General features: G+C 40.2%; 1 protein-coding gene across 3 annotated transcripts in view; it reads right to left on the bottom strand.

Annotated features, from left to right (window-relative positions):
* sdk1a (sidekick cell adhesion molecule 1a) overlaps positions 1–13,920 on the bottom strand; it is a 903,166-nt gene that overhangs the window by 106,650 nt on the left and 782,596 nt on the right. For all 3 annotated transcript variants that reach the window (XM_072559294.1, XM_072559292.1, XM_072559293.1), the window contains 2 exons: positions 8,428–8,526; positions 4,541–4,735 (listed from right to left, as the gene is read on the bottom strand). In XM_072559294.1, the coding sequence (XP_072415395.1) occupies positions 4,541–4,735; positions 8,428–8,526 (294 nt within the window). The remainder of the gene's footprint in view (positions 1–4,540; positions 4,736–8,427; positions 8,527–13,920) is intronic.

Raw genomic sequence — 13,920 nt, 5'->3', positions numbered from 1 at the left:
AGGAGCAAACGAGTTGATATTTCAGGCATAAGCCCTTCATCAGGAAGAGCTTATGCCCGAAATGCCGACTCTCCTGCTCCTTGCATGCCACCTGACCTGCACTGCTTTTCCAGTGTCACTCTTTTCTAACTCTCCAGCATCTGCAGTCCTCACTTTCTCCAATGTACTATGTCATAATGCTATTTTATGGTCAAGATTTTAAATGATATCAGAAAGCTTATCTGGAAGGTACAATTCTCTTCCTATGATTCTGAACATTAAATAGGTTAGAGGACTATCTGTGCAGAAAATCTGAGATCTGAAATGGATTAGTAACTATTTTAAGATCTCTACAGAACATGGAATTTCTGGAATATTGGTTCACTAATTCATGGTCATTCCAAATGGCTTTAAGCGAAATTTACTCTTTTCTATCAAACTTACAAACTTGATTAGATGTGATTTATTACTTTTAAATAAATTCAATTTTGTAATGCTGCTGTACCTTATAGGTGATAGCACTGATTAATACAAAGGCATTTAATAAATACTTCCTGAAATATATGTTGTGGTGGCAAGACCAACATTCATTGCCATTCATTCCAGCTGTCCTTGACAAGATTACAGTGTCTACTGTCTTGAACTACTCCAGTCTATGTGTCAAAATGGGTTCCACAATGCTGTCAGGTAAGGTCGTTCCAGGACTTTAACTTAACAATAATGAAGAAATGGAATACTTGCCCAGGTCACAACTGTGTATAACTTGGAGATAATGGCATTTCCGAAGTGCCTATATTTAACTGTCTTTTTTGGTGGTGGAGATTGCAGGTTTGTGAGGTGCTGCCTTCGAACTTTTGTGAATTGCTGTATTGCATCATGACATTATTGGATATCTGCTTATGAAGCTGAAGAGCAGCTCAACTGCAATGCTAGTGCTCCAGAATTAATCTTGTCTCTAGCTCAAATACAGCTGCAACACTAGCATCCACCTGACAATGTAGAAAAATGCTCAGATATTTCAAGTCTACAAAAAAAAACAAAATCACTTTTGCAATTTTAAGATCACCTGCAACCCATATAGGAGGCTAGAAAATCATATGCCCAGATTTTGACAAATGGTTTGTAGTTAATGACCTGGTATACCCTCCCTAAAATCATTGTTGGCGCACCTACATCAAATGGACTGCAATGGTTTAAGGAGGCAGCTCACCATCGCCTTCCCAAAAGCAGTTACAGATGGGCAGTAAAAATTGTTCGAGCCAGCAAAGTCCACATTCTCTGAATGAATTTAAAAATGACCCAATCTGCACAACTGAAGCCTAATGTTAGAATGGGCTCTGTGCTACTTCCCTCTTCTTCACTCTATCAACTTTTATTGCACCCTACAGGGGCTGAACAGTGTGATGCAGCCAACCCATTGAAGTAGGCTATCATTTACAAAGGAAGATTGTTCTACATAATATTGGTGGAATTTAAACAATGGGAAATTCAGTGCCAAGGCAGAGAGTGTCTCAGACAACGGCTATGGTGAATGAAATATTTCTGGTGGAGTTGGGCAGGCAGAGATGCCATTGTACACTGGAGGGATTGTGCAGGAAATGCTCATGGATGATCCTTAAAATGAACCTCCAATCCCACCCATTTAAATATACTCCCACATAAAACTCCTTGGCAATCAGGGGCGATGCCTAATATCCAGATACATCTCATACAACTAACAATTTTGCCTGTTTCACACTCATCTCTAGTTACCTCCACACATGTCCAGTTATTTAACAACAATGGGAACATCACTCAAACACAATCCCTCATGTTGCACTATTACTGGCATTCTGTCCCATCTCCTTTGGACCATGTGACACACAACAGGAAGGGTCACATTAGACCAGTGGATAGCACAAGAACCTCTGCATCTCCTGAGGCTCTCGCAGAACACAGTTTGCAGACTAATGGGGCTGGAGGTGATGTCATTTCATCTGGTTAAGAAAGAAACAAAAAACTGTGCAAGCTGGAAATCTGAAACAAAATTGAAATTGCTAGAGAAAGTGGACCCTGAAGAAGGATCACTGGTCCCGAAATTTTAATTCCAATCCACAGATGCGCCAGAACTGCTGAGCAATTTCTCAATCATCTGGTGTTGCCGAGATCATTGGGATCGATGTTAGATTCCCGCCTTATGCCTCTTCTCAACTCCCTGCAGACAGTCCTCCTGATTTCTGTTATAATGAACAAGTTGCAAGTAATATGACCATGGATCTCTTCCTTCTCACACATACCACCACCACCACTCTCCAACACCAACCGTCATTTTTTTGATTTTCTTCTTTCCTCCACCCACGAACAAACACCTGCTTATCAAAGGAGGAAAGAAAAAACTAGCAGGAAAGTATTAATGAAGAGGTCCTATGATTTGATCTCTCACTTACAGTCACAAAATCAAATACTGCCATTGCATGTACCTGGGAAGCAAGTTGGAATCCACATGTGATAATTATTCACGCTTAAACGGGCCTCAGCCTGACCAGAAAAATCTTTTACTAATATGCTGGAGTGGTTGTTTGCAGACAGCTTCTGCTGCAAGAGGCTCAGATCAGAATCTTGATGGGGTTAGTATAGAAGGAAATAGCACACTGAGATTCTGGGTGCACGGGCTGACATGCCAGGCAGCCTCCTAACAGCATCAGGTATAAGGATATCCTGCTCCAGCTTCGTAAAGATGTCAGGCTCTGGAGTCTCCATTCATGTTGCAGACCCAAAGGTACAGCCACAGCTGCTCCCGTACCTATTGCAACATTCTGACTCAACAGGTCACTAATTCTTCTCCAATTTCTGAGAGAATGTACCAACAACCTGGCAAATTCAGCAACTCACAACACATTAAACAATATTCCAGACAGTTTGCAATAGTAAAAGCAGCTGAATACCTTATCTGCAATTTGCGAGCTCAGCCCCTTAAGGAGTCAGAGTGCAGAATCCATCTTGCCTGAACTGCATGGTCCAAATTTGGTATTCTGGCATTGCATCGGCCAGTGAGGCTACACAATGTAAGGATAGCACATATTCATAGTACAGATACACAATCCTTTATCCAAAATCCAAAAAACTCCGAAATCATTTTGTGAAGCTTTTTTCTCCATAACAAGGTTGTTTGGCTTGCAAACAGTTAACCCAACTCCACACCCACTTGACCCATGTCACTCAGACGTGACGTGGCAGAATGGCCCAGTACTGGCAGACGTCAATTCTGTCTCAGTGCTTGTAGTACTCACAGGTGCGTCTGCTGTTTGGTATTTTTTTTTCCAATTTCACTGTGAAACTGTCACTTATTCCAAAAGCCGAAAAATTCAGAATTCCGAAAACCAGCTGGCCGCGATGGTTTTGGATAAAGGATTGTATACCGGCACTGTGATATGCAATGAAGCCATTTCATATGCAACCTTTTCCTGCTAGAACAAAGTATAGGCTACACAGCAAGCTAGTGTATTGAACCCTGGCACAGTAGTGCCAGATCTCTGCAGCACCATGTTCCAAGCACTTTGCAATCATTCAAGTATGTTTAAATGCTTTTCTTTATTAATATCATTCTGACTTAAGAGTCTGACATAAGGAAACTTCAACTTCACTTAAGTGATGACAGATATCATGAGAGCAGAAAAAAGGCAACAGACTATGATACCACATGCAAAGAAGCAGTGTCCAAAGCAGAGGGATTGACACTGTTATTATTCATTACCAAAAATTTACAGAATTCACCTCCACCTTTGAGTACACATCTACAATAAATTAAGAATCAGTGTTACACATCTGCCACTTTGTGTGTTTAAAGCACAATTTCTCCACAGAAAAATCTATACATTTAATAAAAACATTGTTTTCAGTGTACTTAAGTGAATTTCAACTTGTTCTGTGTGCTGTAGCTATTAAATTTTTTTGTTGGCAGGAACCTCTTCCATTGACTCCTGTTATAAATCATGTTCACGGTTCATGATTTCGCAAACTGCAATGTTCTCTGGGAATGCATTCCCAGAGAATGGCAGGACTCTATTGCACAGACTGTATAAGTAACTCTAAAAAGTGACATCAAAGAAGGAAAATATCAGTATTTCGGATATTTGATCAGAGCTGAAAACCTCCAAAAACTTTTTCTCAAAGGAACAGGAGGGCAACAGAAATGGGGATTGACCTAGGCTTGATTGAATAATGGATGTCACAGAGCAGTCTCAGACAGCTTCAGCGGATGTGAGAGTTACAAAACAGGCAAGTGTGATACATCATGACAGCAGACCTCCTGTCAGGAGTAGCTACAAGCAACAACAGCAGTACTTGGGAATATTATCCGTATACTGTCAAGGAACACTGCACAATTATCAGTCATCAATAAGACTGGAATTAGCAGCCCCAATGGAGACAAAACAATCACTTTAAACTCTGAAGTTACAATATCATAATTATTTTTGAAATATATTTGCAACTTATGAAAATTTTAATTTGAAGGATGCACAAAAAAATCATTACTCAGTTTAGAATGATCCAACAACACCAACAATGCCTTATACTTTACCTCTAGTTTCAGTGGTGATCACAATTGCCTCCACTGACTTGCCCCACCCCTGACGTGTTTTTGCAGAAATACGGAATACATATGGAGATTCAGGTATCAGCTTTGTTGCAGAATACTGTCGGACATTGGAACTGACCTCTGTGGTGATGAACCTATTTGGTTCAGCAGTTGCCAAACGGTAAGATATCCGGTAACCTGCAAATAAAAACAAATCTGTTGTGTTCAAATTATTCACATATATTGAAAGGGTAGATAGTGAAAAAGATTTTTAAAAAAAATCAAAGTACATACTTGTCAGAATGCTATAGTCAATTTGTAATTTTTTGTTTTCACAGTGTGATGGAATGTATTTATACTGCATTTTCAACATCTACTTTTCAATGAAACTGAACACATTGTAGACTTGACGATTTGGTGTTCATTTTTGTCACTCTAATTTTCTGTTCTGTTGAAGGCAGTGACTCATGCTGGGAGACCAGCCAATCACCAATACGTCGCCCAAGATGCCACTTGTCATGTGTGAAACCAAACAGCAAGCACTGGCAGGTTATTAGACGGTGGGTGGTTTCAGAACTAGTCTCCTTGCTGTGCTCCCCTGATGTTAGGCTTTTACCATATAGCAGTCAATTGCAGGAACTTTAGTTGAATAATTCCCTCTCTAGCTCAAGATTGAGATCAATTGTATATCCTGTCTGTGCTTTTGGTAACGATCAGCTAAAGCAGTACAAATTAGAATTAAAATGGCCAACTTTGTGGAATTTTGTTTTGCACTATGTACTGCATTTACAATTTGAGCCATGGGCAAATGTAATGACCCATGCTAATTGTAGCAGCACTGCGCAAAGAGTTTAATCAAAATAGATCATTTAAATTGTCTGCCTCCTTACAAATATGAAGGAAGAAATGAGAAATTCTTTCCTGAAGAAAGATTTACTATTGAATGCATTCTCAATCGTCACAGCCAGGAAGAGTAATGGTGGTACTTGAAATGTGTCAGAGCAATCTGGACCAGCAATAAAAAGGTCCCATAAGGATAATAAAAGATGCATTGGATTATTGGATAGAAAAGGAGGAACTTGAACAAGAGAGGAAGAACAAGAGAGAAATGCAAGGTGTTAGCCTGAATTTTATGAAATTATTAGAGTTTGTTGTCGTTACTTCATTGAAACAGAATGTCTGGAGCCTGCACATACACAGGATAATAACATACACAGAATAACATGAAAATCCTGAAGGTGCTGTCAGTGATTTGTACGTTTCTTTAGTAGAAATGGTGTACAGGCAAACCTCCGACTGCAAACCATAGAAAATGAAGAGATCCCGAAGAACTTCACTCACATACTGTTAGTGCCACAGTACAAATGCCTAAACATTTCAAAGAATCCTAGAATAGTTACGCCACAAAAGGAGGCCAATCAATCTTACATTTCTGAGTTGATTCTCTGCAAAAATAACTCAAGTTAGTCCTACACTCTACTTTCTCTCCTGAAGTTTGTAATTATTTTCTCTTTAGATGACTATCCAAAATCTTTTTGAAGGACATGATTAAATCTGTTTCCACCACATTTTGAGTAATTGAATTCAGATCCTAACCATTTGCGACGTAAAATGTTGTTCATTTTTTGTTATTCACTGGATATCAATGTTCACTGGTTCTTGACCTTCCAATAAGCAAACAGTTTCACAACATTTACTCTGCCAGACCCCTCTCAATATTGAAAATCTTTATCAAATCTCCTCTCAACTCTCTCAAAGACAAACAATCCTATGTTCTCCAGTCTATCTTCATTACTGAAATCCCTCAACCCTGGAACCATTCTTACAAACTTTTTCTGCATGGTCTCTAAATGTATCATTATGCTGAAAAACTGAAAAACTGCCCTATCACCTACTGGAACAGAAGAGAAGATGGGACTCCTCTCAATCTCATGGATACTGAATTCTACAAATAAATTTTAAATCAAGTTCATTGAGTATTTAATCTCTCATAGTTTATCAATCCAGCAAACTAATTCAGAGAAAGTCCTTAAGGACAAGTTGTACAAGATGATAGCATGCCTGGTACAACTCGAGTATGATGCTCTGACACAGGATCTTAAGTACATTCCTACAGCAGTATTGGGAAAGCCTTCCGGAGTATCCTATCTATACTTCATCTGACGTCGGAAATCTTTTTTACACCGTGTCCTTGAGATGCACTATGGTCCCTGAAGCATTTCTTCAATAATTTTGTACTCATTTGTTTTCAATTTGCAACTGCATCATCTGTTTGTCCTGACAAAAGAAAATTAAGAGAAAAAGTTCTTCAAAAGTCAATGGGTGGTTTACTTTAAACATGATATGACACACACAGCTATTCTGAAATTGTAAAAACATGCTGTACATGATGCTTAGCTGAACGGTTCTGGCAGTCATCAACAATATGAGTCCAAATGGGATTACTCTTATTCCCCAGTGACGTACTTTTCTAGCTTGTCTTTAGAAGTGTGATTTTTATACTGCAGTTGTTAGGTTTTGCTCTCTCCTGAGGGGTTGGCAGGGGAGCGGGGAGTAGATGAACGGAGCTGATATTTCTTTATGACAGATTTTTAAAAACTCAACACATTTAAAAAAAAACCCATCAGCAGAGTCCACTTTGTGTTGTTGCTGAATCAGAAAATCCTCAACCTTTGAATAACAGCGAATGTCCAGGCAATTTCATGGGACTAAATGACTACAATCTGTAGTCGATTATCATCATTCTTAATTCACCCATCTGACATCTGAAGTTAAAACAAGTGAAAAATACTTTGAAAAACATTAGTGATTTACTGAAAGCAGAGGGAACACTGACTGTTTGAGCCAACAGAGAATTCCTTCTTCTGTTTTGCCGTTGTTACTTAAGAAAATACGAAGGCAAGCCATACCAAGGAAGGAAGATAAAAGACCCAGCAAAAGGTTTCTCAAATTTCTAGATTCAATTCCGTATAAATTCCGACCTATTTATAATTATTATTCAATTGAAACTGATTTAAATAAAAATTGGATGTGAAGTACGTTGGGAATATAATTCCAGTTTTAATAGAGATTATAGAATTGTGCTACCACAGAAAGCCACTTATAATTGATGGTCTTGATTATTATTCTGTGGTTCAAATATTATAATTCTAGCACTACAATAAAACTGTTTTGAAAAAATCACTATGAGCTGATTTGAAATTCCTTCATCGAAATTTGATAGTGTGTTTCCAAATTGTTTTGAGTGTGTAATTGCATCCATATTCAAGAAACACAAAGAACCTCTATTAATTATGCACAGCACCAAACACTGCTATGTATTATTACTTTAATAAACCACTTTAAATTGTCTATGTGCAAGGAAAACACAATCATGTAATACACTTTATAACCACCTAGTGTCGCTGAAAGACAATGTGCTTGTCCTGTGTCTGTTTACCCAAAAACTATTTTTGCAGATTATCTTATTTCCCAAAGCACAAATGTAATTGCTCTGCCATAGCATTAATTACCAGTGGGATTCCATGTAGAATATTGTTACCAATTTATCTTTGGTAAATTCTCATTAAGGCCTTAAAATGGAGGCTTTCAAAAATGTTGCATTTAAATACTATGCAAAGAACAATTCTGAAAATATCTATTTGAGGTAAATAAATGTTCTTTTATTCGCATGTAGAAAGGCAGTAATTGTCATGGTAAAATCTGTCATTTATCAGTCCCATGTTTCCTTGGAAGAATACCTATGAGAACAAATGTTTCAAAGAAAAAATAAAGAGGAAAAATAAAAAAAGTTGTGAAGAAAGGCAAACTTAAATCATATCAATATCCATTAGGCCATTCAATAGTATTTATTAGAAACTTCCATGCAGTTCATTCTTCCTGTGTCTTACCTAGGATGATGCCATTGGGGTTTTCGGGTGTCTGCCAGACAACTCTCAATGATGTCAACTGGACCTCTGGGAATAACAATCTTACAGGAGGACCTGGAACTGAAGTTTTAAAGAGTTGAAACATAATCATTTGAATAACTTTATTTCTTACTTTAAAATCAACTAGGAGAAAGTGAGGACTGCAGATGCTGGAGATCAGAGCTGAAAAATGTGTTGCTGGAAAAGCGCAGCAGGTCAGACAGCATCCAAGGAGCTGGAGAATCAACGTTTCGGGCATAAGCCCTTCTTCAGGATTCCTGAAGAAGGGCTTATGCCCGAAACGTCGATTCTCCTGCTCCTTGGATGCTGCCTGACCTGCTGTGCTTTTCCAGCAACACATTTTTCAGCTTCTTACTTTAAAATACAATTTTGTGTGACTATTTGTGTTACCCGTAAAGCAAATTTCTGCTTTAAGTTCATTGCCACCTATTTAGAATGTGACTAAGCAGATCACAATTCCTATAATATTTAATGACATCACTTGTGGGAATAAAAAAAACATGCAGTAGAGATAAACTGTACATATAATGTTTCCTCACAGCACATGTGATTTGTATTACTGACAAATTTTGGAAGCTAATACTTTAATCATAATTCTCAAATATGCATTTTCCAATTTTAAGATTTAGAATGTATGAAGGAAGATGCTGTTTCAAGAGTTACCAATGGTAGGTACATCTGCATATTTTGCCAAGGAATTAAAGGAAACTACCAGATTGAGGAATACACCGTGCAATGAGCTCCTGATCTTGGCTAGATCATGTGGGGAGCTGAAAATGTGTTGCTGGAAAAGCGCAGCAGGTCAGACAGCATCCAAGGAACAGGAGAATCGACGTTTCGGGCATCGGCTTTGCTGTGCTTTTCCAGCAACACATTTTCAGTTCTGATCTCCAGCATCTGCAGTCCTCACTTTCTCCTCGTAGATCATGTGGGGAGGCATTGTAAAGAAGTACTTTTGCACGGCCGGTCTCTGAACCATTCCTTCTCATACCCCGACCTAAGATAACAATATGGCTTTGGTGCAAGCCTGGAATAAGTTTCCAATTTGTCCTCTTTGCACAGGAATGGAAGAATCCAAAGAGGGGAAAGAGAAGAAAAATCAATTAAAAACTTTATTTTTGTAGCTTACTATGTGAACAGGTAGATTCCTGTCACAAATTCAGGTGCACTGGCATCAGTTGCTCCCAAATTCTAGAGAATGCGCAATGCAGCCTCTAGGTATACCAACTAGTTATCATGACTTTCATTCACGTTCCTTCCTCTGCAACAATTCAAAAGCTGACTGAGATAACACCAGATGGTGAGACGTTTGACATGAATCATTAAGCTACTTGATTTCACAGGAAGGTGCCATAAAAGAGCAGCAGTACAACCAGTTTAATGCAGTTCGAATGGTATAACGTCTGTGTAAATGAACCCAGGTGGCAACTTCACCCTGCAGCAACATACCTTCACATTAAGCCCCCTCCTCTATGGTGTGCATGTACAATGTATTTCTTCTGCAAATGTATAACCCCAAGTGTAACATGCAAATCCCCTTCACACATCTGAATAGTCTACATAACTCTTCATAGGAGCTGCCAGTCTTTTACTAGAACCTGATCAAAATCTGAAACATGGTCACTTTACACTGGAGTAGTGGCCTCACAGCTGCTGGAAGGTTTGGCAAACGTTGATCATCACTTTGTTGCATGACTGCTGTGCACAGCCCTCACAGGAAAAAGAGAACTTGTGGCTATTGTCAGAGAGGCACTGGTCAGGAATCTGGACTTCCAACAACACAGTTGGTGGAAGGGGGGCTTAGGCAACTGGATTAACCAAAATGGGGATAATAACTGAATGGTGGAAGAGTAGGCTGGATGATTTTCAAGAAGAACTTTTGAAAGCTGATTGGAGGCAGATGTTCACAGGCAAAGGGACGGCTAGAAAATAGGAAGCCTTCAGAAATGAGATAACAAGAATCCAGAGAAAGTATATTCCTTGTCAGGGTGAAAGGGAAGGCTGGTAGGTATAGGGAATGCTGGATGACTAAAGAAATTGAGGGTTGGTTAAGAAAAAGAAGGAAGCATATGTCAGGTATAGACAGGATAGATCGAGTGAATCCTTAGAAGAGTATGAAGAAAGTAGAAGTATACTTAAGAGGGAAAATCAGGAGAGGACATGAGATAGCTTTGGCAAATAGAATTAAGGAGAATCCAAAGGGTTTTTACAAATATATTAAGGACAAAAGGGTAACTAAGGAGAGAATACGGCCCCTCAAAGATCAGCAAGGCGGCCTTTGTGTGAGCCACAGAAAATGGGGGAGATACTAAATGAATATTTTGCATCAGTTTTTACTGTGGAAAAGGACATGAAAGCTATAGACAGTAGGGAAATAGATGGTGACATCTTGCAAAATGTCCAGATTACAGAGGAGGAAGTGCTGGATGTCTTGAAATGGTTAAAGGTGAGAAATCCCCAGGACCTGATCAGGTGTACCTGAAAACTCTGTGGGAAGCTAGAGAAGTGATTGCTGGGCCCCTTGCTGAGATATTTGTATCATCAATAGTCACAGGTGAGGTGCCGGAAGACTGGAGGTTGGCAAACGCGGTGCCACTGTTTAAGAAGGGTGGTAAAGACAAGCCAGGGAACTATAGACCGGTGAGCCTGACCTTGGTGGTGGGCAAGTTGTTGGAGGGAATCCTGAGGGACAGGATGTACCATGTACTTGGAAAGGCAAGGACTGATTCGGGATAGTCAACATGGCTTTATGCGTGGGAAATCATGTCTCACAAACATGATTGAGTTTTCTGAAGTAACAAAGAAGATTGATGAGGGCAGAGCAGTAGATGTGATCTATATGAACTTCAGTAAGGTGTTTGACAAGGTTCCCCAAGGAAGACTGATTAGCAAGATTAGATCTCACGGAATACGGGGTGGTGGTGGATGGTTGTTTTTCAGACTGGAGGCTTGTGACCAGTGGAGTGCCACAAGGATCGGTGCTGGGCCCTCTACTTTTTGTCATTTACATAAATGATATGGATGTGAGCATAAGAGGTACAGTTAATAAGTTTGCAGATGACACCAAAATTGGAGGTGTAGTGGACAGCGAAGAGGGTTACCTCAGATTACAACAGGATCTGGACCAGATGGGCCAATGGGCTGAGAAGTGGCAGATGGAGTTCAATTCAGATAAATGAGAGGTGCTGCATTTTGGGAAAGCAAATCTTAGCAGGACTTATACACTTAATGGTAAGGTCCTAGGGAGTGATGCTGAACAAAGAGACCTTGGAGTGTAGGTTCATAGCTACTTAAAAGTGGAGTCGCAGGTAGATAGGATAGTGAAGAAGGCGTTTGGTATGCTTTACTTTCTTGGTCAGAGTATTGAGTACAGGAGTTGGGAGGTCATGTTGCGTCTGTACAAGACATTGGTTAGGCCACTGTTGGAATATTGCATGCAATTCTGGTCTCCTTCCTATCGGAAAGATGTTGTGCAATTTGAAAGGGTTCAGAAAAGGTTTACAAGGATGTTGCCAGGGTTGGAGGATCTGAGCTACAGGGGAGAGGCTGTACAGGCTGGGGCTGTTTTCCCTGGAGCGTCGGAGGCTGAGGGGTGACCTTATAGAGGTTTACAAAATTATGAGGGGCATGGATAGGATAAATAGACAAAGTCTTTTCTCTGGGGTGGGGGAGTCCAGAACTAGAGGGCATAGGTTTAGGGTGAGAGGGGAAAGATACAAAAGAGACCTAAGGGGCAACCTTTTCACGTAGAGGGTGGTACGTGTATGGAATGAGCTGCCAGAGGATGTGGTGGAGGCTGGTACAATTGCAACAGTTAGGAGGCATTTGGATGGGTATATGAATAGGAAAGGTTTGGAGGGATATGGAGGCCGGGTGCTGGCAGATGGGACTAGATTTGGTTGGGATATCTGGTTGGCATGGACGGGTTGGACCGATGGGTCTGTTTCTCTATGACTCTTTAACTCATGCTAATATATCTGTTGTCATCAATGCCATCCAGTGCCTCAGAAACATAGTACTCAATCTTGATTGTATATGTGGTGTTGAGGTAGTTCAAATATGTAGTGGACTCACTTCTGAACTGTCCTCCATTTGGATGAAATTTCACATTAAGTCCAGGTCCCAAAATCTGCCTCAAGAACCCAGTTCCACAAGTTCAGCCACAGAGTCACGGAGTCACCAAGTCATACAACATGAAATCAGACCCTTTGGTCTAATTTGACAACTTTGACTAGACATCGCAATCTGACATAGTCCCATTTGCCAGCATTTGGCCCATATCCGTCTAAATTCTTCCTATTCATATACATATCCAGATGCCTTTCAGATGTTGTAATTGTACCCAGCTCCACCACTTTTCCTGGCAGCACATTCCACCCTCTGTTTCAAAAGGTTACCTCTCTTGAGGCAGATTTTGGGACCTGGAGCTAATATGAAATTTCAGCGAAATGGAGGACAATTCAGAAGCGAGTCTACTACATGCTTCAGCTGACTCGACACTACGTATGCAGTCAAGGTTCAGTACCATGTTTCTAAGCCATTGGATGGCATTGATCATAAGCTGGCTGCCAACAGATACGTTAGCATCTGCAAACTCACTAACTATGCCTCCTATATTCACATCCAAATCATTTATAGAAGTAACAAAAAGTTGTGGACACAGCACCAACTCTTGTGGCCTTCAGCCCAAAAAGCAACCCTCCATCACCACCTTCTGTCTCCTACTGTCAAGCTAATTTTGTATCTAATTGGCTAGCTCCTTCTGAATCCAATGTGATCTAACCTCACTAACCAGTCTACTCCATGAAACCTTGTTGAACACCTTGCTAAAGTCCATCTGCCACTCTACCTTCAACAATCTTCTTTATCACCATTTCAAAAACCTCTATCAAGTTAGTGAGGTATGATTTCCTATGCACAAAGCCATCTTGACTATGCCTAATCAGTCCTTGCCATTCCAAATGCATCTAAGTCCTGTTCCTCAGAATCCTCTCCCTCAAAATCATTGTGCATGGAGGGGGTTCCTATCGAGGCTGCTGTTGTGCCTCCATTTTTGCACCTTCTTCAACTGTCAGACATGCTGAGGTGTTTTGTCTTGGGGAGATGTCAGGGTCCTCCAGTGGGAGTCTTCTCTTGTATTCCTGGGGATTGGGCATTGAAGGTTTTCAACATGGCAGCCCTGGAAAAATACAGAATACTTGGCCACCTGTGTTTTCATGCCTAGAACAGTCCATATCTGTGATGTGTTCAGTTATAGCATTTATTTCATAGGTATTATATAAATACATTAAGGACAGGAGGGTAACTAGGGATAGAATAGGGCGCCTGAAAGATCAGCAAGGCAGTGTATGTGTGGAGCCACAGGAGGTGGGGAGATACTAAATGAGTACTTTGCATCAGTGCTTACTCTGGAGAAGGACATCGAAGATATAGAATGTAGGGAAATAGATGGTG

The sequence above is a fragment of the Chiloscyllium punctatum genome, chromosome 40, assembly GCF_047496795.1.
Source record: "Chiloscyllium punctatum isolate Juve2018m chromosome 40, sChiPun1.3, whole genome shotgun sequence".
Lineage (NCBI taxonomy): Eukaryota > Metazoa > Chordata > Chondrichthyes > Orectolobiformes > Hemiscylliidae > Chiloscyllium > Chiloscyllium punctatum.
The sequence above is the reverse complement of the archived record's forward strand: the minus strand, read 5'-3'. Positions and strand labels throughout refer to the sequence as shown.